At 40.8% G+C, this 23522-nt stretch overlaps 1 protein-coding gene across 6 annotated transcripts in view; it reads left to right on the top strand.

The window, feature by feature from the left end:
* The window catches only part of LOC149307015 (PR domain zinc finger protein 10-like), an 87175-nt gene that overhangs the window by 49225 nt on the left and 14428 nt on the right, over nt 1-23522 (top strand). For all 6 annotated transcript variants that reach the window (XM_089537614.1, XM_089537611.1, XM_089537612.1 and 3 more), the window contains 8 exons: nt 2277-2394; nt 3353-3482; nt 5010-5234; nt 15271-15618; nt 17304-17459; nt 19227-19406; nt 21446-21556; nt 23155-23355. In XM_089537614.1, the coding sequence (XP_089393740.1) occupies nt 2277-2394; nt 3353-3482; nt 5010-5234; nt 15271-15618; nt 17304-17459; nt 19227-19406; nt 21446-21556; nt 23155-23355 (1469 nt within the window). The remainder of the gene's footprint in view (nt 1-2276; nt 2395-3352; nt 3483-5009; nt 5235-15270; nt 15619-17303; nt 17460-19226; nt 19407-21445; nt 21557-23154; nt 23356-23522) is intronic.

The raw sequence follows: 23522 nt of genomic DNA, 5'->3' as shown, positions 1-23522 counted from the left end.
GATCATCTGGTATCCCTTCTCAGCTTCCAAAAATGTTCTTGTACTCATGCCATTCCCACAGATAGAAAAGTCAATGAAAAGGTAGTATTGCATTTCCTTTACACTAAAAAATGGAAAAGCTTACACTGATTATGTTTAGGTTGAAAAGCAGACAGTCGTTACACTTACATTAATTATATTAATTTATATGATATTACTATATTTGAAAAGCTGTGTTTTGAGCTTGAGAGAGAAGGAAGGAAGCAGCTGCAGGGATTTTTTAGAACCCGGTTTCTCACTTACCCAGCCTCTGAATAGGAATGAGTATGGTTAAAAATAAGTACACACACAAGAAAGGTAGAGGAAATAAAAGGTATCTTGGGTGACATGAGAGCAATAAATGAGGTAGGAGAAAAAGAACACAATTAAGAGAGAGGCTAGAATAAAATTCCAGCCAACATGCCAATCGCCAAACAATGGATAGAAACCCAACAACGAAGAAATGTCAGTCGAAGCTCCATGAACCCCCTAGAAGACTCCATGAACCCCCTAGAAGACAAACAACCAGCACCCCAAATCACAGTCCTTTTGTGGATCCCAAAAATAGTGCGTATGTGCAGGAGGGCGGCATTAGTATGTAGACAACTGCTACATGGCTGAATGTGCAAACAAACGGCTACATCTGTGCCGTGCCAGCAAAATTAAAGGGTGAAAGTGGAAAGTAGAAAGGAAAGTTAGTCCCACTTTTGGAATTCAAGCCACGGTCACTGCGCTGCCCAAAAATATAAAGAGAATAATGTGCGAGAAAAGTGGAGAAAAAACAACAGTCAACAAACAACTGATTGATGGACAGGTGAAATAGCTAACAGCAAGGAGAAGCAAAGATCATAACCAGAGGTCAACAAGACAAAAAAAAAACACCAAACATACAGTGCTTGGCAGGAATGTAAGGAGCAACTAGGCAAACTGCTGAATGTGGTCAGAAGGATCATCCGCAATAAAATGTACAGGAGAGAAAGCCAAGAACTGTACCCAGGCAGCACATTGTGGGTTTTCCCTTCTTGTTGCTTTATCCCTTTTTGTTGCTATCCTTTGCTCTGCCCCCTGCTCATAACTGCTGCTGCTCATGGGGTGAAAAGCTCCATAGAGGATGGCAGGAAAGCATAAAAAAGTAGGGGAAATAATATAGCAGATGAAAACACTAGTCCTCATCTCATCTCTGGGAAAATACCTTAAAATTACAGTAAATGACATTGCATGGATGTACAATGTATGGGATAAGGTAAGGTTTGGTCTTTTTTTTTAATCCCACCATGAATGAAATACATATCAATATGATGGTTCTGATTTATAGATGTTTACTACTTCCAATTATCTGTGCATTTAGTTTTGTTTAACTTCCTATCCTATCCAATAATTCCATATTGGGGGGGGGGGGGGGGAGAACTGAAATGCTGAATTCAGGAAATAACATCCAGATAAATCTTGTAGGTTTGAATGTTTTATTTGGAGCACAGAACTCAAGTGACAGCAGTTACTAGAAGTGCTTTGCTCAATGAGTAATCAACCAAGCAACCAAGCGTAGCTTTTGACAGGTGGAACAATCGGGGGAGAGGAGTGTGTATGGTTATTTTATAATGTTTGTATATGTTTTATCCAGAGTTAGAAAACTACCTTTAAGAAGACTGCATAAAATGATACACTAAAACCATTTGTAACTGAAGAGTGGTGAGATGATGCTCTTGATTCCAGGGCATCATCATACCACTTTTCAGTTCTGGATATCTTTTCTGTATGTGTCTTCAAGTAGCTTGTTGACATGTGCTAATTTCATAGGGTTTTCTTACCCAAGAAATACTCAGAATTGATTTTGCCAGCTCCTTCCTCTGAAATAAAGCCTACAGCACTTGGTATTCATTTTCAGTCTCACATCCAAGTACTAACCAGGGCTGGCCATGCTTAGCTTCCAAGATCATATGGGATCCAGTGCCTTTAGGGTATTTAGGATCTGGATATCTTTAGCATATCATTATATTAACACTTGTTAAGAATAACTTCTCAAGCTTTCCTTTACTTCTCTCTGCTCTGGTTATCATCTACTTTGCCCTTCTGAAACTGATCTATGTTAGAGGAAGATGTTATATAACCTATAAGTAAAAGATATATCAAGAGTGTTCTTAGTCATTCCAGTCTACACTACAGAAATATGGTCCACTGGAAGTGCAAGGGAGGGAGAGACATTAAAACATGGTAATGTCTGAAGTTTTGTTGCTGACTGATCTAACTTGAAACCACAGTTCTCCGAGAGCAAGAAAAAAACTGGCCATGTTATGAGTGCAACCGACGGTTCATGAGCTCAGAACAACTCCAGCAGCACCTCAACTCCCATGATGAAAAGTTGGACTTCTTTAGCAGGTATTTGTTTGGGTGCCTACACTAGACTTCTGGATTTTACCAGTTGTTGAAAAGGTTACTTTTTGGGGGCTACATCTTCCAGAAGTCTCCAGCCAGCATAGTCAGTGGGGGATTCTTGGAGCTATAGTCCAAAACAAAAGGAACTTTTCCAAGTTCTGAATTTTATCACTAACCCAGTTGAGTTGTTTCCTGCAGATTCCACTTTGAGAACTGGAGAGAGAGAGATTGGAGAAGGGGCTACATAGAATAGTTATTTTCTGCTGTGACATTAGAAAGTCCTGCAGCAGAGATGGATCCATGTTCTCTTATGAGAAGTCATGCAATACCAGGGAGAGATGGGTAAGGTAGTCTGAGGATTATTGTCTCATGAGAGGCTTGGGCTCCTTCCAGGATTTGGTAAATAGACTTATGTCACTGTCTGTTTCTGTGTGGGCTTCTAGACTGTTGAATTGATAGGAAACATGTCAGACTGGATAATGCTCCATAGTCAGTATGTCTCTGAATATCAGATGCTGATGGCAAACAACAAAGAAAGTTTTATGCCTTCATGACCTGTATGGAAGCTTCTGGAAGCATCTGTTTGGATGCTCTTGGAAGCTAGACGTTGGGCTACATAAATCCTTCATAGAATTTCTTTCCATAGCCCAGTTTTCACAGGAGTCTTTAGAAACAGGTAGAATTCTGCTCTTTGAAGACAAACAATTTACAGATTTTGTATCTTAGACCAAGGATGGATAACATCTGACTCTCCTAATACTGTTGACTCCAACTCCTATCATCCCTGACCACTGGTCATGTTGGTTGGGGCTTGATGGGGAGTTCTCAGGTGGGGGCACAGGTTCTCTGTGCCCTGCCTTGGACATTTGCTGAATGGAATGGATTGGTTAAGTATGCATAAGGCTGAGAGGAAAGCAGGTAGCTCCATTGCTTCTAATCCATGGTTTTGTACATTTTGCAGAGCAAAAAGCAGAGGGCGTGGACGGGGAAAGCGAAGATTTGGGCCAGGTAGGCGTCCAGGCCGCCCTCCTAAATTCATGCGCTTGGAAGTGGCAAGTGAAAATGGAGGAGAATGTGCAGAAGAGACTCAGGTATAGTTGGAGAGAGCAGGTGAAGTTTCCATTGAAAACAGAGAATGGGTCTGTTTAATTGCATCATTTATTTCTCCCTGTGCCTCTGCCCTAGCCCATCTGGTACTAACTTCGTGTAACATTATCTTTGTCTCAGATTCAACTGTCTCCAACACCTGGAGTCCCAAAACAACTTTAAAAGCACTAAGTATTAGGAGTAACATGGGTCACAGTATCTATGCAGACAATTCATTTAGGAGTAGGTCTAGATAGCTCAGTATCATCTTTCAGAGATAAGCTACTCCAAAGGAATGTGTTCACTAGGCACTGAGACTATGGCAGGCAGTTACATGGAACTGAATTTTCAGGATTATCTGGGTCTCTGAACCAAGATAATTCTTGTCTGTGGTCCTCCAGAGTCCTCCTCAAAGGATTTTTAAAAAGTTTTGAAAGAGCCCCCCCCCCCCCCCCCAATTTTTGCCCATTTTAGATTGAGGAAGAGAACAATAACATATTAAAACACAACTGATTGGATACAGAACTCCTGTTAAAAAATTATAACAATAGTTATAAGAGCAGATAAACTGAATATATATTTAAAACAATCAATGCATACTTTAAAACTCATAATTTAAAAATCATCTGGATATGTAATGTAATGTTTTTAACTATTTAGCAGGAAAATCTTGAAATATCATATCTCTTTTTACGGTATAAGATGGCCTAGTGTTTGCATATTCCAGTGACGTCACTAGGTTTGGTGTCACTCAGTGTGATAACTCACGGTCTCATCCCCACCCCACCCCCACCCCCACATCGACTTCCTTCACTACCAGACCATAATGGCTTAGCCTGGCTAGGGTGGCAATTTCTCCAGCTTGTCAGTGCAGCCCACACACCCCATCAAGCCTTCTAGGCTCAGTGACTGTAGGAAGAAGAGGCATGGATTGCTTACTGATGGCATCTAAGAGTGAGCCAGGCCTCTTTTCTTCAGCCGCTGAGGTGCCTACAACCCACCCTCCCATGCCTTCCAGGCTCAGGGTCTAGAAGAGGCATCACTCACTCACTGGCAACATCTACAAGCAAGCCGGGCATCTCCTTCCTATGGTCCCTGAGCCCCCTGCACACACTGAGCACAGGCTCAGCTAACAGAGTGGAGAGAGATGCTGGCCTTGCTCGCCTCCTTCCTCCAACCATTGAGCCCACATTTTTATCCTTTGGGGAGCAGTGGTGCCATCCTACTTACGATGTCACCCGGTGCAGTCTGCACCCCCCTAGTGATACCACTGGCATGTCCTACAGTCAACATAATCAGAGTTTTAAAATCCCAGTGATTAAAACTTTAGAAATAGATGCACTCTATGATTTCTTTTATCCCTATACATTCTAAGCAGCACATTCATTAAAAAATAAATCCAAGGTAATAAGTATGAATAATTCTTGTTGCCAATGAAGAGTTTGAAATAACAGTAAGAATCAAAACATAATAAAACAGCTGAAAATTGGGAAGAATTAACCAACCATTGCCTGTTTGATTTGGAATCTCAGGACTTGCTGCATTTCTCCAGCAAAGGGCAGTTTGATGATGCTGGACAAGCCACTTTGAATGGATTGGACCAACAGGAACAGACACCAGTGCCACCGGAGACCTCGTCTTCATTAGATCCACAACTTGAGAGCCACCCATTGCAGCTCCAACCACATGAACAGACTGTTGTGGCTACTCAGAGTATGATAACAGCAGATGACATGCGACGAGCAAAGCGTATCCGGGTAAGAGAAGAATCTGACAACCATCTGGAGTTGTTTATGTCCGTTCCTTACTTGTTTATGGGTTTGCAGCTATTGTGATCACCATTTTTTTTACAGACTTGGTTCCTGTGCCTTTAGATAGCAGTTTGATATGCAGAGGTTAGACAGGTAGGACTTTCCCTCTAATTAGATTCCATGCTCAGAAAAGTTTTGTCTCCTTAATTTATTGCAGGACAGGAGGTTTCTTTCAAAAGAGCCAGGAACTGCACTACTATAAAAGTAGGTGGCCTTATTTGTAATTGAAGTGTGAAGCCTGGCATTTGGTGTACAACTGATACTGTAAGAATTCTCAGATTTAAATCTGTTAAGCAGTGGATAGTAAAGAATTTGGTGCCCAATTATGGGATTCATGTACCCTGTAAAAATATTGCAGTTTGACAGTACATTAAGTGCTGTAGCTCCATCCTATGGGATCCTGGGATCTGTAGTTTTTTACACTACCTTTAGCCTTTTCTGCCAAAGAGTGCTGGTGCCTCACAAAACTACAAAACCTAGGATTCTGGAGGATGGAGCCATGGCAGTTTAAGCGATGTCAAACTGCTCCCATGGACAACAGAAGTGAGTTTGGCTGACCTTCTACACGTAGCAGCCTGTGGCCTGGACTCCAGTGCTTTGCTATTCCATGGTCATCTCTGGGGGTTTTTAACCCTAGTTTCCATACTCTTTTCACCTTATTGCCGTCATTCTTTGCCTACTTTTACTCCCCCACCCTGATTCCAATTATATAAAAATCTGAATCTTGTAAAAAAAGTAACTATCCAAGCAAAACATAAGCATTTACCTAATCAAATGTGGACAAGCTTCAGATCTCTGAAGACCAAGTTTCAGCATCTAGGACTCACCACATGCCATATCTCCCCAAGCACCCCATTTACATCACCATAAGTCTTGGGGAGCCACACTAGATGTAGATGGGCATGCACTTTATTTTAAGACAAACTGGCTCGGGGGGGGGGGGGTTCAAGAATGGAAATAAACCAATTTTCTGTCAGTTGTTTTTAGGGGAGAGAGGATACTAGAATGCACATGCAGTCTGAGGGCTGCAGAATTTTAATGCTTAATTTAATGTGTATGCTTTCCTGAGCATAGAATTAGAGTTTCCCTTAATGCAAAACTGAAGAAAGCTGCTTTGGATTAAAACAAAGCTCTTCTGACACTTTTCCCCTTGCATCTTTTTGCTAGATGCTTTCTTTACCTGTTAGTTACTGCTGACCTTTTACCTGCAATTGGTGTCAGTTTCCCGATTCCTTAAACCCAACATGTCAGGTGGAGCACACCTTATTGTATGTAACAAGAAGACAGACTTCACACCAAGGGGCTTCTTCGTGAATGCTAGATTTGCCTAGTTAGACCTGACCTTTTACCATAAATTGGTCTCTGTCTCTATGCTTCTCTGTGTGGCATTTCAACCTGAGCATATTGCTCTGTGCCCCTTGTGCAGCTGTGAGAAAACTAGCCACCCCAAATGATGCTGGGACTGGTGATCCTCGATAATGATATTTTCCTGGAAACCTAGTCCCTCCAGGCTGACAGGCGGGGAATATTCCAAACAGCCGGATGAAGTGGTGTGTACTAATGGTCTGTTTGTAGCACCATCTGTGTGAATCTTGCCGCTCTCTTAGCTTTAGAAGATGTTGCCAAAGAGACACCATGACCTTGGCTCAAACTCATTTCCCCACCGCACCCCTTACAGCAAAGATTATTTTTAATGATAAAATTCTTCCTTGGGGCCACGGCCCTCCCTTCCTCCTTTATGAGATTAAAAGTTGTGTTGGGAACTTTGGATTCCAAGACCAGACACTTTGAACCTGTGCTTTTTTGGCAGCTGCATGGTGCTCTTCTATCAAGCATATGAGGGAAATTATTCAGACAAGTAATCCTCCAAACCGTCCAGTTGGGAGATCAGTTTATGCTGCTTAATGTCTTTTCTTGTCTACCCCCCTTTCTGTGTGTAAGATTTTGATAACAAAAGGAAACAGCTGCAAAAAGTTGGGGCATGCATTTATTTGTAGGGTGAGAGGTTGCTGGGTTTTTTGTTTAATGTCTGTGGCTGTCTTAGATTGAATAAGATTTAGGTTGATTGCAGCAGGATGGATTCAGTGCCATTAAAGAATTTGCTACACGGATATGACAGCATATTTGAGGCTGATGTTTTACATGCACTACCTTATGAGAACAGTTAATTTTATCCTATGTTTGTAAACTACTTGCCACCATTTTTGTTTTGGTATTTCAGTACCCCTTAATATTTTATTAGCTCATTAGCAATTCTTTTTAGGCCTTATTTGGTCTAAACCAGAGTGCCAGGATGTGATCTGATGTCATTTGATACTACAGCTTGCCTAATGATGAACGGAGTTGGGTTTTGTCAGTGTTTGATGGAAGACTGTCTGTGATCCCTGTATATGATGCCAGGAGCTCCATGACAGAAGGAAGAAAGGGTATAAATGAAATACAGAATAGCATTCTGTAGACATATGAGGAAAATATTCTTCCCATCCTAGTCTGAAGAGGGAGAGCCTCCTCTACATATACAGACTGGCAAAACACTTATATTTCATATAATACCTGACCAGGGCTTTTGACTGTGCAAAAGACAAATGAGTTTTGTTGGTAGCTTGGCAGTGTCCAGTGGTTTTTGAAGTAGAAGAGTTTGAGCAAAAAGGGTAATAATTAGATTACATATTAATTGATTTACATGATCAAACCCTGGCTTAATATGTGAGGATATGCATGAGCTTTTGCAGCCTATTTACTCATGTTACATTCATTCTTTGCAAAAAAACAAAAACAAAATCTTGACACAAATCATAGCTTCCTGTTATGTGCACACTGGGATGTATTGTATTTCAGACAAGCCAGGATACGAAAACCAACTTATATCAACAAATTATAGAGAAGCCACAAAATGCAAACTCGAATAATACACTCCCTTTTCCTAAAGACCCATAGACTCACCTATGTTAAAACAGATGAGTGAAGTACTCCATGAGATATGCATCTCTGCATGTGAACTAACATATGGAGAAATTGGAACTGGGTAGTTCCATAACATCCATATCCAGTAGAGGTCTGCTGTTACATAACTATGTAGGGGAGCTAGCAAAATGACCAATACACATTGGGACCAATGCCAATTCAGACCAATGTGGCACAGTCCCTGATGCATTATGGTCTCTCAATGCACATCAGTTACTCCTGATGTGTGACAAAGCACCAGCAAGAGGGTTCTGATGCACGTAACATGGTTTCTTAGCACCCATGGTATGTAGTCAAGTATAAGTAAAATTACATTATGTAATGGGTGATATGGGATTCTAGCTAGTATCTCTTTCTTTTGCTGGACTAACATGGTCTTTTGAGCCTAACACTGCAAGCTGCAAACCAGTTGGTGCCTATGGGAAACAGGCATTGCAGAAGATAAATTTTCTGTTTATGGTCTGTTTTGTAACAGATATTTTTTCTCCCCAGTGCTACCTGCTTAGTGGGAACTGCAGGTAGGTTTGTTTTGTTTTTGCTTTGTTCCCTTCCCCTACCTTTCCCGTCTTTGGGAAAGATATTGTTCCTTGAGAAACATTTAAGCAACTTTTCCCCACTTGCAGTCTGAAATGGTGGAGTCTCTGGAGGGCTGTACCATTTGTTATTTCCAGATGCGCTATTTAGTTCCTCTGCTCTGATTGTTAGGCTCCTAGGGAAGATAGCTGTACTAGCAGCTTCTTTTCCACAGTGACAATTTATAATAGTTTTAATTTGGTGAGTGCTTTCTGCTCTTTATCATATTCACTCTCTTAACAGCCCGTTGTGATAGTTATTTATTACTCCCTTTTGCAGAAAGGTAATTAGGAACATAAAACATAGGGAGCTGTCTTAGAGTGAGTCAAATTCTTGGTCATTGTAGCCCAGTATTATCGACTCCGATTGGCAGTGGCTCTCCAGGGTTTCAGGCAGGAGTCTTTCAAAGCCCCACCTGTCATCTTCTCTGGTGGTCTCCATCCAAACACTAGCCAAGTCAGGCTCTGCTTAGTTTCCAAAATCGGATGAGGTCAGGTGTTTTTTCAGAGTGGTATGGTGTTCTAAATTGAGAGTGTAAAATAGTAACTCAACTAAGGACAACCAGGACAGGCTCAGTCAATAAGTTGTTGCCTGCCCTGCATTTGTATTTCCATGGAGGAAAATGTATTACGGGAACTGGTTAATCAAAGATATGACCAGCAGTAATTCCAGGAATCATGGTTGTTGGAGAAACACTGTTGGGGTTTGAGAAACTTGTCTAATATATTTATGTTTGGCAAAGTCAACATTTTTTTTCTGTTCAAGCAAGCGCCTGAAGAATGTCCGGGGACTATTTTAACAGTTAGATTGATATCCCAATCTTCCTCTAAGGGTGGCATTCATAGCTCTTTTCCTCCCCATTTTATTGTCTCGGCACCCGGACAGATAGGTTGGACTGAGAGAGAGTGTGACCATATCCTTTAACTGTCCTCATGTGGCAACTACAGCCCCTATTAATTCTCTGTTGTCCCAGTTTTCCACTTGCTTTCCAAATTCCCAGTTTCTCTGCCCTTCTCCCACTTTCCCCTTTTGATTTACTTCAGTTGCTGCAAACTGAGTTCAAAGTGCAAACATAATCTGCACTCAGTTAACTCAGTAGAGGAGGAGAAGATGGAGACTTGCTCTTCACAATAGGTTCAGGCAAAAGCAAACTGCTGCAACCTCTCCTAGCTGTATGTTCTTCCTTGTTCACAACTTGCCACCTTGATCACACTCTGATGTTGCTTGACCACATGAATCCCAGTTTTCATCTGTGAAATATTGGAAGATATAAGTGACTAGCCCAACCCACTGGGTTTCGTAGCTCTTTCAAAGTTGCAACCTGATGTAGAGGAGAGACAGAGTCTCGGGAGGTAACGAAAAAGTAGAAAAAAACGGTTCTGTTGAAGCTACATATATAGCCCAGGTGAGAAATATTTGTACAGACTTGTTCGGGGAAGCCAGTTTGAAGATCTGCCTGCAGGGATTTTCAAAAAAGTGCCTCCATTCTTGCTAATGGCAATGCTAGCTATTGGCATGTAGACAGAATAGTTGGCTCAGACCCCTAAATTTCCTTGTATAGTCCAAAACTGCTTACATGTGTTCTCAGAAGGCTTCTAGGTTACTCGTTTTGACTGAAGCCCCTTGTGCATCATTGGGAACTACCTTGGAGATTCCTCACAGTCAGGTTACGTGGGCTGCAATGGAAAAGGAATGAGAACCCTAACCCACTCCAGCGGTCATACCATCCTTCAGTTTTCAGCTAACCTATTGTATGCTGTGCTACAGTTCTCCTCCAAAGCCAATTCTCTGTAAGCGTACAGACTGTACAGTGTATGTTGTTCATGTGTGTGTATGTTATGTTTTCCATAGCCCCTTGTGCTGGGAGCCCTATGTACATTTGCATGGAACAAGCCATGAACACTTAGGGTTTTGTTCTTCTGTGGAGTCAGCAACAGTAAAGAAGTTTAACTTGATTTATTATTCAAGGAATTGTTGCAGTTCTTTGTCTTCCCCTGTGTCATCTTGAAGAAGCTGGGTGGGTTGCTTGAAAGAACAATGCAGGCAGATGGTTTCCCAACTCCTGTAAGCCCAGCAGCTCTCAGCATCCACTAGGTATCTTTTCCAATTCTAAACAGCATTTTTATCAGCCTCAGCCTTCCTTTATCCTGGCTACTTGCAGTGCTAGCTTGGGAAGGAGAAAGTGTTTCCATAAGGGGGCTGTCTGCTGTATGGAGACGTGGGGAGCATAGTAATGATTAGCATCATTAAGTACAATTGTGCCCACTGTTTAGCTCTGGGATTTTTATTTTTATTTTTTCTGTGCCGGTATGGATTAGAATTAATATTTAATGCCTGAGAAATAGAGTGGAAAACAGACAATGGTTAATAATAGAAAAGAAACTGCAGCCGGAGAGTGCACATTTTCTTTAGTGTTTTCTCCTGCTCTGTAGGGGTGTATAGAGCCCTGCTGCCTTTTCAATCTTCTGCTGAGCTGGTGTCTTATAATTGGGGATCTCATGTACAAAACTGTAGAAATGGCTCCCACGCCAGCTACCCACCAACATCAAAAATTCCCCTTTAATTACTGAAGCACACGGGACACTTGGAAGCAAGGCTGCAAAGCCAGCTGTGAACTGTTCCTCCTGCAGCCAAAGCAGAGATTAAGAGATGACTCTGCTGAAACAGATTAATTTAGAAGGACCTAGGAAACATTACCAGAATATTTTAGCATGAAGAGTGGTACAAGGAGTTTGATAGCATCATCACTCCCCTCAAAACGCATGCACATTTACTTATTTATTGTCTTGGAACAAGCTGAGATGAAACATAATTGGTTTGTAGGTTTGGGGCTTATGTCAGATTGAATCAAGGGGAAGCCAACCCCAATGCTGCTGCTGAGTGTGTTACAACAGTGCTGGATGACCATTGGTCCACACATTTGGTGTCACTCCTCTTTCACCTTCTTCCTTACTCCCAGTTTAGAATTGCAAGAGATTTGGAAATGCGTATGATTTTAGGTGAAGATGATTAAATACATGTGCTTCTTAAATGTCAAGAAAACATAAACGAACAGTGCTGTGTATATTGCACTCAGTAATGTTCTTCACAGTCAATTAGTTTGAGTTTTGCTGTTGCTGAGCCCAATTTTCATTTTTATTTTTTGTATTGCAGAGTGTTGGAAATACACTTGCTTTTTTAAAGTTTAAATAGCTAATATTCTCATCTCATTAATATTTTAGATTGCAACATCATCATGAAGTTTCATTTGGTTTTCAGCAGTCATGAGCCCTGTTAAAAAGAAACTGGAGGATTTCAATACAAATCTGATTAAGAGGATGAAAACTGAGTATCTCCCACCCAAGAAGCAGACCCAGAATATTTATGTTAGTGTCAAGAGTTGTAGCTCCTGTACAATTCCAGTACAACTCATTGCCTTATTTTGAATAATCTGCATTACATTCAGTACCATTCCATGTCAAATAGAATTTCTTTCCTCCTCGTATGTAGCATATAGTTAAGCAGATGCAAGGAGTAAAGCCCAGTTTAGTAGTACAGTGTAGTGTTAGCAATATTCTTTGTGGTTACAGACCAAGAAATATTCTGCAGAAGTTAAAAAAGGAACAGACAGCCAAAAGATAATCAATTTATTCAACTACAAGCTTAATAAAACATCAGGGTCTTTACTTTTTCTATTCATAATTTGCATTGAGATGGGGAACAAACTCCTGGCCACACTTTCAGAAGTGAAGGGAAATGAATTTTTAGGACAGTAGACAGCAATGTTTACAAAAAAAAAATCCTGAAAAAACTGTGAAGTCACAGCTTAGTATGGTACAGTAGAAGAATACTTTTTATGCAGAGTCTTCCTTCTGTCCCTGGCAAATATATTTAAAGAGGATCAAGGAGCAGATGATGAACATGGAACTTTACAGACAGTCAAAGCAAGACAATAATGTATAAATGAACACCTTTCTATGACCCTCACTTCATACTGTTGGGTGCAGGTGGGGGTGGATGAGAAGGAAACACACAATGAGATAACAATGTTCATGCCACGTGTTTCCGACACTATACACTATTGGAAGAAGGGGGGGGGTTGTCGTTTTTGGGTGCAGTCCCATGATAAGTGTGCAGTACAGTACTTACACCACTGTAACAGTAAAGCCCCACTCCAAGAATAACTGCAGAACAGACACCACACATGGCTTCAGTACATTGAATAAAGACAAGAAAATCCCCTTCCTCACTACCATTCCCTTCTCCTTTTGTATCTTGTCTGTTTAGAATGTAAGCCTGAGGGCAGGGAAATGTCTAATTAAGAATTTGTAAGCCACTCTGATAGCCTTTTGGCTGAAGAGCGAGGTATAAGTAAATTATTATTATTATTATTATTTATTATTATTATTATTATTATTATTATTATTCATAGAATCATAGAGTTGGAAGAGACCACAAGGGCCATCCAGTCCAACCCCCTGCCATGCAGGAAATCCAAATCAAAGCATCCCCAACAGATGGCCATCCAGCCTCTGCTTAAAGACCTCCAAGGAAGGAGACTCCACTACACTCCGGGGGAGTGTATTCCACTGTCGAACAGCCCTTACTGTCAGGAAGTTCTTCCTAATGTTGAGGTGGAATCTCTTTTCCTGTAGCTTGCATCCATTGTTCCGGGTCCTGTTCTCTGGAGCAGCAGAAAACAAGCTTGCTCCCTCCTCAATGTGACATCCTTTCAAATATTTAAACAGGGCTATCATATCACCTCTTAACCTTCTCCAGGCTAAACATCCCCAGCTCCCCGAGTCGTTCCTCATAGGGCAAGGTTTCCAGACCTTTCACCATTCAGACCTGGTGATATTATTATTATTAAAATCGAGCCAGCCCATAAGATGATTATAGGACATGCAGGCGATGTACTTCCTTTAAATAAAGCCACATACATTCGGGGAGGGCACTTGTTTCAATGTAAATATGAAACAGTCCAGAGTTGCCCATGACCATCAAGGAGTAGCAACAACAGAATATCTTAGTTGCTTAAAGTTATCAGTCAGCATGATCTAAAGGCATTTATAAGGGTTAGAGCATGTGCCTCCTGACACTGATCTGTCCTGTCCTGTTAGTGTAATAAAATTACCTTGGTAAGTGATGCTCATTTCTTGGTAGTTCCTTTATTTGGCATAAATTGGCTGATGGTGCACAGACTGAATTCTCATCTAGCATTCCTTAGTATGATGTATCCAATGTATACTCATACATACGCACTGTTATAGAAGAACCAGATCTATACATACTAAAGCAGATAGTTCTGTTTCACCCATACAGATTAGGGAGACAAGACTTCTTTTATCCTGAAAGATGAAATCTGTTTTTGATACGTTCTCAGGGGCTTTCTTTCAGTGATGGTCAGGGTCAAATGGTGAGACCAAAACTCCAAGCATATTTTTAGCTGCCAGTAACTAAGGCTAAGGAATTCAAAGATATAGCTGTGTTAGTCTGTAGAATCAGTATGTAGAGAGATCTTGTAACACCTTTGAGAGATATGCATCTGAGGAAGTAGACTTTAGTCTATGAAAGCTCACGCTGCAAACTTCTTTCTTTTTCTTTCAGTTAGTCTCAAAAGTGCTACAAGGAAATATTTCACAGTGTTAAAATGGTGAAACAACACATACCCCCCAAAAGCTGGGAAGTTATGGTGGTGTCATGGCTATCTGGGGAACTCCAGAAGACCAGATTGGGAGCCCAGGAGGGCTGAACTAAGCCCCAAGGATCCCTACCCTTAGTTTAAATCAATAAAGCATCTTTTGTGAAGAGAACTATGACTGCTGAGGTGTGCAACTTTGGTTGCATCACCGCTATAACTGGTAGAGGCCAATTTTCTGCCCCTAAGATACTCTATGGTCCACATGGACTTCCAAATATGTGTATTGTGTGTTTGTTTTGTTTTGTTTTTAAATAGGTGAACCTATGTCTGGAAATGACTGGAAATCCACTTCTGGTTTTGAACAACAGGATTTTTTGTTTGTCTATTTGTAAAAGGCAGAGAGTTCTTAGACCTATTTAAAAGGTGAATCACCTCTTTTGGATACTTCCATAGCAGGCAGTTCACCCTTTCTGTGAGAAAAAAGGTGACCTGTGGGAGTCATTAAGTAGGTTGTGGGACTGAAAAAAACAATCTTGGGGGTCACACATTCCCAGTCCCATCATAGAGCTACAGTATCTGTTTAGCAAATCACTGGATCAAGGTGAGAGTTTGCCAGAATAAATCTTGAAGCAAAAAATGGGAAATCACAGTTGCTGAAATCTCTTTCCAGCTCTGCTGCAGAGTCACTGTTGTTTCCTTAGGCAAATCCATTAACCTCTTTCTATTTCTCCATGCATGTATTGTATATACCTAACTATAATGGCAATTTAATTTCTCAGTATCTTTGCTGGTCTAATGTGACCTTTCTTGGATGTATCTTTTCAGAATGCAGCACTCCAGCACTTATTCATCCGGAAGTCATTCCGTCCCTTCAAATGCCTGCACTGTGGGAAAGCGTTCCGTGATAAGGACAAGTTAGATCAGCACTTACGGTTTCATGGTCGGGAAGGAAATTGTCCTCTGACCTGTGACATCTGCAACAAAGGCTTCCTTAATAGCAGTGCCCTGGAGAGTCACATGAAGTTCCACTTGGACCAGAAGACCTATTCTTGCATTTTCTGCCCTGAGTCCTTTGACCGCTTAGATTTGCTGAAAGATCACGTGGCAATCCATGTTAATGACGGTTGTTTCACTTGCCCTACTTGCAAAAAGCGCTTTCCAGATTTTATCCAGGTGAATAATTGTTGGATCAAAAGCCTAACTTCCTTGTGCATTGTAGCTTCTTTACTGCTTATTTACAAATGCTGAGAATGATCCAAGGTTAGGAAGCTTCAGGATGCTGCGCCTTCTTTTGTTACAGTGAGATCATTCCATTCCCATGGATTTTTTTTTTTTTTTTGCTCTTGTAGAGTTTATTTTGTCCAAAAAATGGACAGTTTGATTGACTAATTTAAGCAAGAACCTTTTAGCCTTTAAATCAATTCACTCAATTAACTGAATATGTTTGGAATTACCAAAAACTCAATGTGCCCTGGACTCCATAGTGGGATATAAATGCAATAAATAGATTAAATATTTTGGTGTAAGTATAAATATACTTTTCCTCAGGCTTGTATAGCATGCAACTACATCATGTTTCCCAGAGACATGCACATTAGTGTGTGGTATATCTTACATGATATATGTTTTCTGTGAGAAATACTAGCGCTTCTCATAGAAATCTATGGGTGGGTGTGTACCTGTCCTTTGATATGATATAAACATATTTGAGCGAAAATACACCAGAACGTAAAAGTAAAGCAGACTTTTGTAAAAATCACAGCTGTAATAATCTGATCCAAACAGTGACATTTCCTGTTTCTTACCCTGTTTTGGAATTTTAAGTGTCCCATTTTATTCAGTGAAGTGTGCGTAACTGAAAAAGTCTAGCCATGAAGTGGCTATTACTTTACCACATTCTAGGTGAAAAGATAAAAGTTAGAAAACTCCATCATTTTACCAGTAGTGCTAAAAATATTATGGCTTTGTGGGGAACCTGTTTTATCTTAAATTCTCAGATTTTCAGGTGTCATTGGAAGATTTATCAGATAACTTGTTATGTACTTGGTGAAACAAAGGCCAGTTTCTCCCCCGGCCCTTTTTTTAAAAAGGTTTTCTGATAAGAAAGCTTTTTAGCTTTCTGGAGAGAGATGTGGGGAAACAACTTATGTGCCCAAGCATGCATCAGTGTTGGATGCATAGCTCTGTGATGCATCTGTTCCTGCATCACATAGAAGGGCCCCAAGTAAGCATTATTTCCTTGCATCTGAGTGATCTATGGAAAGAGGAGGAGAATTCTCTGGTGCAGAAAGTACAGTTTAGAGACAAGGTTAATTATAGAATATCTATTATGATAATTTTTAATATGTGAATACTGTAACATTTGAACCTTTTTTTTATGAACAGTATCCAGCCATAAAACATCAGCTGTTGTCACTAACTGCTGTTGTTAGCAATATGACATAGTTTCAAAAATAAACAAGTGAACATTTGTACATAATGCTGCTATCCCCTTGCCCCCAGCCCCATTTTCTTACACCTACCAACAGTTTTGCCATTTAAAGATGGGGGTTTCATGGATCAGGGTAAAGAATTTTTCAGACAGTAACTGCTCTTTCTTCCTGTCTCCCTGAAATTTATAATCTGGCTCCAAAGCATTGTTAAGGGACTGTTTCATCTAAATCATATTTTCTTGAATGCTTCATGTTTTCTGTTACAGTATTATGGGGAGATAGATTTTGTCCAAAGAGAGAAATAAAAGCAGCAAGAGCAACAGGGTCTCCCACTAGTGTTACTAAGTGGAATTACCTTTGTTTCTTTTGCTTGAATAACGACATTTCTGGTATTTTTGTTTTCTTCTTGTTGATTGTCTCTGCCAGATAAAGAAACATGTGCGCAGCTTTCATTCAGAAAAGATTTATCAGTGTACAGAATGTGATAAGGCCTTCTGCCGCCCTGACAAGCTGCGGCTCCACATGCTACGACATTCAGACCGCAAGGATTTCCTATGCTCGACATGTGGCAAACAGTTCAAGGTAATGAAGCCCACATATTGGGCATGTGTAAGAAGCAGTAATACGGTGATATCATACTTTCTTGTTGCCATGGCTGACTTCACAGTAACAGGAGCAATTTGCCAGCATACAAATTACGCTACGGTTGGCATATTGTGCTCATTTTCCATAACATAAGCATGTGGGATGTAGTTTACTTCAGAAGTTTGTGAGCAAGCAGTTCATTGGGAAAAGCCACATTTGAATTATTACAGATACTTGAGTCATAATACATGTTTTTCTTTCATACCAGTGGAAGACACAAGTCCAAAGCATATTTCTGTCTTATTTCTTTCAATTTCTGATGCGAGATTAGCTTTTCAAACTAGAATACAGAAATAATTTGCCTATACAGGTCCACCTTTCTTCACTTTTCTGTGCTAGTCCTTCATGACCTATTTGTGGAGCATGGGGATGAACCAATTTTTATAAAATGTCCTTGCCTGCTACCTGCAGGTAACAAGGTAAATGGGTGTGAATGAAATCTTCTAGTATGTGATTGCATCTACTACTAGCCTTGAAGTGAAGTTTAAAATCTGAGCATTTCTATCAACATTAAATTGTGAATCTCTTGGGGCTGGGATGTGTCTGTTTGGTAATCATCTTTTACAAAGCGCTATATATTGGCCAACATAATCATGATCACCACCACAACCATTACCATAATCATCATATCAATTTATCCTTCATAACAGTGACAGTCCCACATCAGGTGATACGTGGTGCGGGGGGGGGGGGGGGACTCTGGGGGTGGGACTTCTGGCGCCAGGATTTCCTTCTTCTGGGGTAGAGAGCACCTGTGCAGACCAGAAGTTCCCGTGTGGGCAAAAATGGCACCTGCATGGGCCAGAGGAGCCAAAATGACACCCACACGTGCCCGAGGAGCACCCACACAGCCCTGAGGAGCCAAAATGGTACCTGCATGGCCCCAGGGGGACCTGCGCAGGCCAAAGGAGAACCCATGGGCTAGGGGGGCCAACTGGGTGTCACCCCCTTCTGAGGTGTCACCCAGTGCACTCTGAACCACTCACACCCCCTCAGTGACACTCCTGCTTCATAATATTTTTCGTTGTAACCAGTGCTAAAATACATATATCAATCTGAAGCATGTTCAACAGGTTGACATTTTCTCACTGACTCACCTCCTGGTAAGATTCAAGTCATAAAGAGCCACTCTTCTTTAATATTTTTGTCAGCAATGCAAATCAGTTAATTAGATTTCATATCTTTTGCTCAACAAATTCAGGTGATAAAAAAAGTGAAGAGTTCTATGTTTTCTGCACTAAGGGCCTATATGGACTGGCCTGGAAGTCTGGCCTGTGGACAGAGTCAGGGTGCAGCATCCTGATGACATTTGGCCTAACTCTGCTCCAGGGTGCCATGATGGTGCACACCACTCCAGACGGCGTGCGCCATCATGATGCACCTCCAGCGCTGCATCCAAATGATGCAGCGCCAAAGGTGCGCCATAGAGGTGCGCCGCCACAGCTATGCCACCCTTTGGAGGGCTCAAAAAGGAACTGCTTTTTGCGGCTCCTTTTTGCACCCTCCACAGGCCGGCGTGAGGTTGCCGCATCCCTGATACAGCCAGGAAAGGGGCAGCCTGACTACACTTTCTCACCAATAGCTATGTCTAGCTTTTAACTCCACATATTGTTATTTCTAGCAGCTCTAACAAAACTATCAATTATTGTGCCAAATGGATTTATTATTGTTTTCTTTCCCCCCATATCATTCTCCCTCCACTAGAGAAAAGATAAACTCCGGGAACATATGCAAAGAATGCACAATCCAGAAAGAGAAGCCAAGAAAGCTGACCGAATTTGTCGCTCCAAAACATTCAAACCTCGGATTGCTTCTACGGATTATGAGAGTTTCATGTTCAAGTGTCGACTGTGTATGATGGGTTTCCGGAGACGAGGCATGCTGGTTAGTTTGCAGATTTTCCATCGCTTCTCAGACTCTTTGTCAATATGACAGGGACAAAACCGTTTTACTACACAAGAGATCTTGTGGATCAGCTAATATTGTTAGATAAGGATGCACATGCACATTTAGAGCAAGGAATGTAGAGGAGCGGAGACAACAGTGTTCCCTCAACAGAAAGTTCTTTGCTCATCCTCTTAATTCTTTTCCATATTACCTTAACTATTGCTTCTTCAGCCAACCTTCCTTCCAAGGAATGAGTGTTGCCTACAAGAAGTGTTGCTTTGGTGACCTTATAACTGTCAAGTGATGTTAGTCCTACTTGACAGTAAGTTATTGTCTAGGGTTTATCACTTAGCTGAGCAGTCATTTGAACAATACTCTAGCTATTATTATTATTATTCCACCTTTCTCCTGATATAGGGACTGAAGATGGCTAACAAATTTAAAACAGTACAAGTTAAAAACAATACAAAAGCTTTTAAATGCAGGCATAAAGTTTGCAACAAGGGAGTTGTGTGTTCTGGTTAACAACCTGGCTGCATTTCTTTGAGCCAACTGAAGTTTCTGAGCACTTTTCAAAGGCAGCCCCACATAAAACATATTCCATCTAAATGGGATATAACCAAGACTTGTACCACCATGGCCAGATCTGGGTTCTCCGGGAACAGGCGCAGTTGGTGCACTAGATTTAATTGTGCAAAAGCACTCCTAGTCACCACTGAAACATGGGCCTTCAGGCTCACAGCTGTATCCAGGAGTACCTAGGGCCTATTTTCAAATTATATAGATGACCCAAACAGCCCTAAAAAATTTACTAACATAAGCTAACTCTTTAGTGAGCTCTATATGGAAACTTGTCTTGCTGTTTTTCCCTCCTCCAGATCAGTGGGTTTCAGTCGGCTGAGAGAGGTACAGTCGTTATGCACCGTGGACAACCCAGAGCATTGCAAATACAGCTTGAGTGGATCCATGCCATGTTTTGGCAAGTGCTTGAAGCAGTTTCTGTCACTGTTTCTGCCATGTGCCTGCCTCAACTCATATTATCCACTGTCCTACCGCCCACCTGCTTTTGGCAGTTTTGCTGTGGCATAGTGAGCGTAGGAAGAATTATGAATTGGGCACAAGGCTGAAATAATGGCATGTGCTGAGCAAATCACTGATCCACTCAAGCCTTGTTCACAGCTTGCTGGATTTGCTGTCTTAAGTGGCCCTTGTGTCATCTTTCTAGTCATTTTGGTTAAATGTTGATTTAAGCTGTCAGCCCTTTCCAGTCTCTGCTGGAACAGACATAATATTACCTAGCACAGGGCTGGCAACATGGAGCACTTCAGGTCTTTTGAACTGCAACTCCTATCAGAACCTGCCAATATGGCCAATGGAAAACATATAACAGTGTTCGTTTTAATATAAATATCTGGAGAGAAGTAGGTTGCCTAACCCTTGTATTTATATAATGAAATCCAAGAATACACTGTGTGTCATATAACTGATCTCTGTAACAGCTTTTAGTAAGAATAAGATAGTAAGTAAGATAGTAATTAAGTGTTGCTTACTGTTTATTTCCAAATTCAGATTATGTGAAAAAACACACCTAAAATTCACAATGTTGCTATTGCTATTTTGTTTGTCTTTCTGCAGTTAAATAAAATAATCAAATAATCTGATGTAATCCACTAACATGGCAAACAAGTACTCACTATTTTCTGGAGGTGATTAATAACCATCTTAGTAATAAACGGGTCTACCAGTTTTGAATAAATCTGAGTTACTGAGCCAGATTTATTTAATTAGTACATTATTACCCCACCGTTTTCCCAAAAAGTACAACTTTACACTCATTTTATTCTCACAGCAACCTTCTGAAGTAGGAGACTGTTTCAAGATATTGAGGTTCATCTCTCGGTGAGGATTTGAAAGACAGCTTCCATAGTCTAGCTACATTGGCTCTCTCACAGGCTCTGGTCCTTTCAGCAATGTGAAGCAGCCATTTAGTTTCTTGCTGTAGTGATTTTTTTTTATGCTCTGCTTTTTCATCTCAGGTGAATCATTTATCAAAGAGACATCCAGACATGAAAATAGAAGAGGTGCCAGAGCTAACACTGCCCATCATCAAGCCCAACAGAGATTATTTCTGTCAGTACTGTGATAAGGTATGAAATGAACCTATCTATTTTTCAGTGCGTGCATGGAATCAAATTTTGTCTCTTTTTATGAATGGGTAACAGATACCATTAACCTTTCTGCAATGCGCTTTGAAATTCATTTTTTTCTCTGCTGAGAGGGCCAAAAAATATTTTTGTCAATCTAGTAAATTACATGAGATACTCATGAAGAAGAGGTACCTGAGCTGAAAACACACATAGTTCCTCTAAGAGGGCACCTCTGTTGGGGATGCGGGCCAATTTTTCATGTTCTGACTCTCTCACATGCTGCACTCCTGCCGCCAGTGCACCAAAACATCTTCTTTTCCCTTCTTGTTGTCTCCCAAATGGTGACTAGAAGAGATGTTGTGTCAATTCCTGTTGGCATTTGGGAGCTAAGACATCGGGGAAAGAAATCATTTGACAATAGGTATGAAGTTCTGAGGGAAGTGTGGGGTGGTTGAGGAGGGTGAGCTCTAAGGGACTGGTAGAAGGATTTAGGGGATTTTTGCAGCCCTAGACCACACTTTTCCCATACCTGCTTTAGGATTTCCATTAGTATTTTCCTTAGAAGAGGTTCCAATGTGCTTTATAATTTGGAAGGTTGGCTATATGTAGGCCTTGAATGATATGCAAATGTCTGTCGGAACAAGCTACAAGTTATTTGCCAATTTTTTTCCCACTTAGACTTTCTAGAATTAGAAAAGTCTACAATTTAAATGCAAATGTCTATGTTTACCAAATTAGATCAAGATTCTAGACAATGTATCTACCTAGCATGAAGGTTCCTAAATATAAATTGGCTTATGTGATGTTAAGTTGTACATGATGACACCACCCATTGTCATTCTCTTAAAAGTTCTGTTCCCTTAGCTACTGCTCCATATAATTCTATATATTACTCTATTATTCTATATTAGCAAATACTACATAGGACTCTAGAATCAAACTTTACTCTCAGGATTACTGAAACCTAATTTTACTGTTTTATTCACAATATGGTTGGTCAGAGAATGCTAAAAGGGTGGATTTTCAATGCATGTTTAATGGATAAAATTATTACACAACTAGTATGGTAGCTAAGAGAGCCACTGGTTTGAGCATTGGTCTATGACTCTGGAGACCAAGGTTTGAATCCCTGCTTGGCCATGGAAGCCTCCTGGTTGACCTTCGGCAAGTCACACTCTCTCAACCTCAGAGGGAGGCAAAGGCAAACCCACTCTGAAGAAATCTTGCCAAGAGAACACCCTGATAGAGTTGCCTTAAAATCACCTTAAATCAGAAAGGAAGGTGCATAACAACAACTGCAACAATGGTAATTAATCAATTTTCACTAAAAACAAATACAGATACATGATTTTGTCTATCTAGAAACAGATGTAAAGAGCTGCTCTAGAATCTATCTACATAAACAATTGTGATTTCAAAACATGTATATGTGAGAATAAGAACAGTACAGTAGATCTATTGCTGAAATGCCATTTAAATGCTGATCAAACTAAACAAAATTGTTTTTCCAGAGACCTCCATATGGATGAATTAAGATAAGTGTTTCCAGTACAGTGGTTAATGTTGTGTATTGATGGTCTAAACTTTTCGTCTCACAGGTTTACAAAAGTGCCAGCAAACGCAAAGCCCACATTCTGAAAAATCACCCAGGTGCTGAGCTTCCTCCAAGTATCCGAAAACTACGTCCAGCTGGCCCAGGAGAGCCAGATCCTATGCTGAGCACACACACACAACTGACTGGAACAATTGCGACTCCACCTGTTTGCTGTCCTCACTGTTCAAAACAGTACAGTAGTAAGGTACTGCAGGTTTATCACTTACCTTCAGTTGTTCATTTTTTTATGTATACTTTCAGCCATAGTCATTTTTATTCTATAGAGCCAGTATATTCTTACATCACATGTCATCAAATATCAGAGGTGCCTAAACCCCACTGTATCATTAAAATGCTGATTTGAAAGACTAG

This window comes from Sceloporus occidentalis, unplaced genomic scaffold (assembly GCF_023333645.1).
Source record: "Sceloporus occidentalis isolate IW3139 unplaced genomic scaffold, rSceOcc1.0.p SCAF_9, whole genome shotgun sequence".
In the NCBI taxonomy this organism is placed as follows: Eukaryota; Metazoa; Chordata; class Lepidosauria; order Squamata; family Phrynosomatidae; genus Sceloporus; species Sceloporus occidentalis.
The sequence above is the reverse complement of the archived record's forward strand: the minus strand, read 5'-3'. Positions and strand labels throughout refer to the sequence as shown.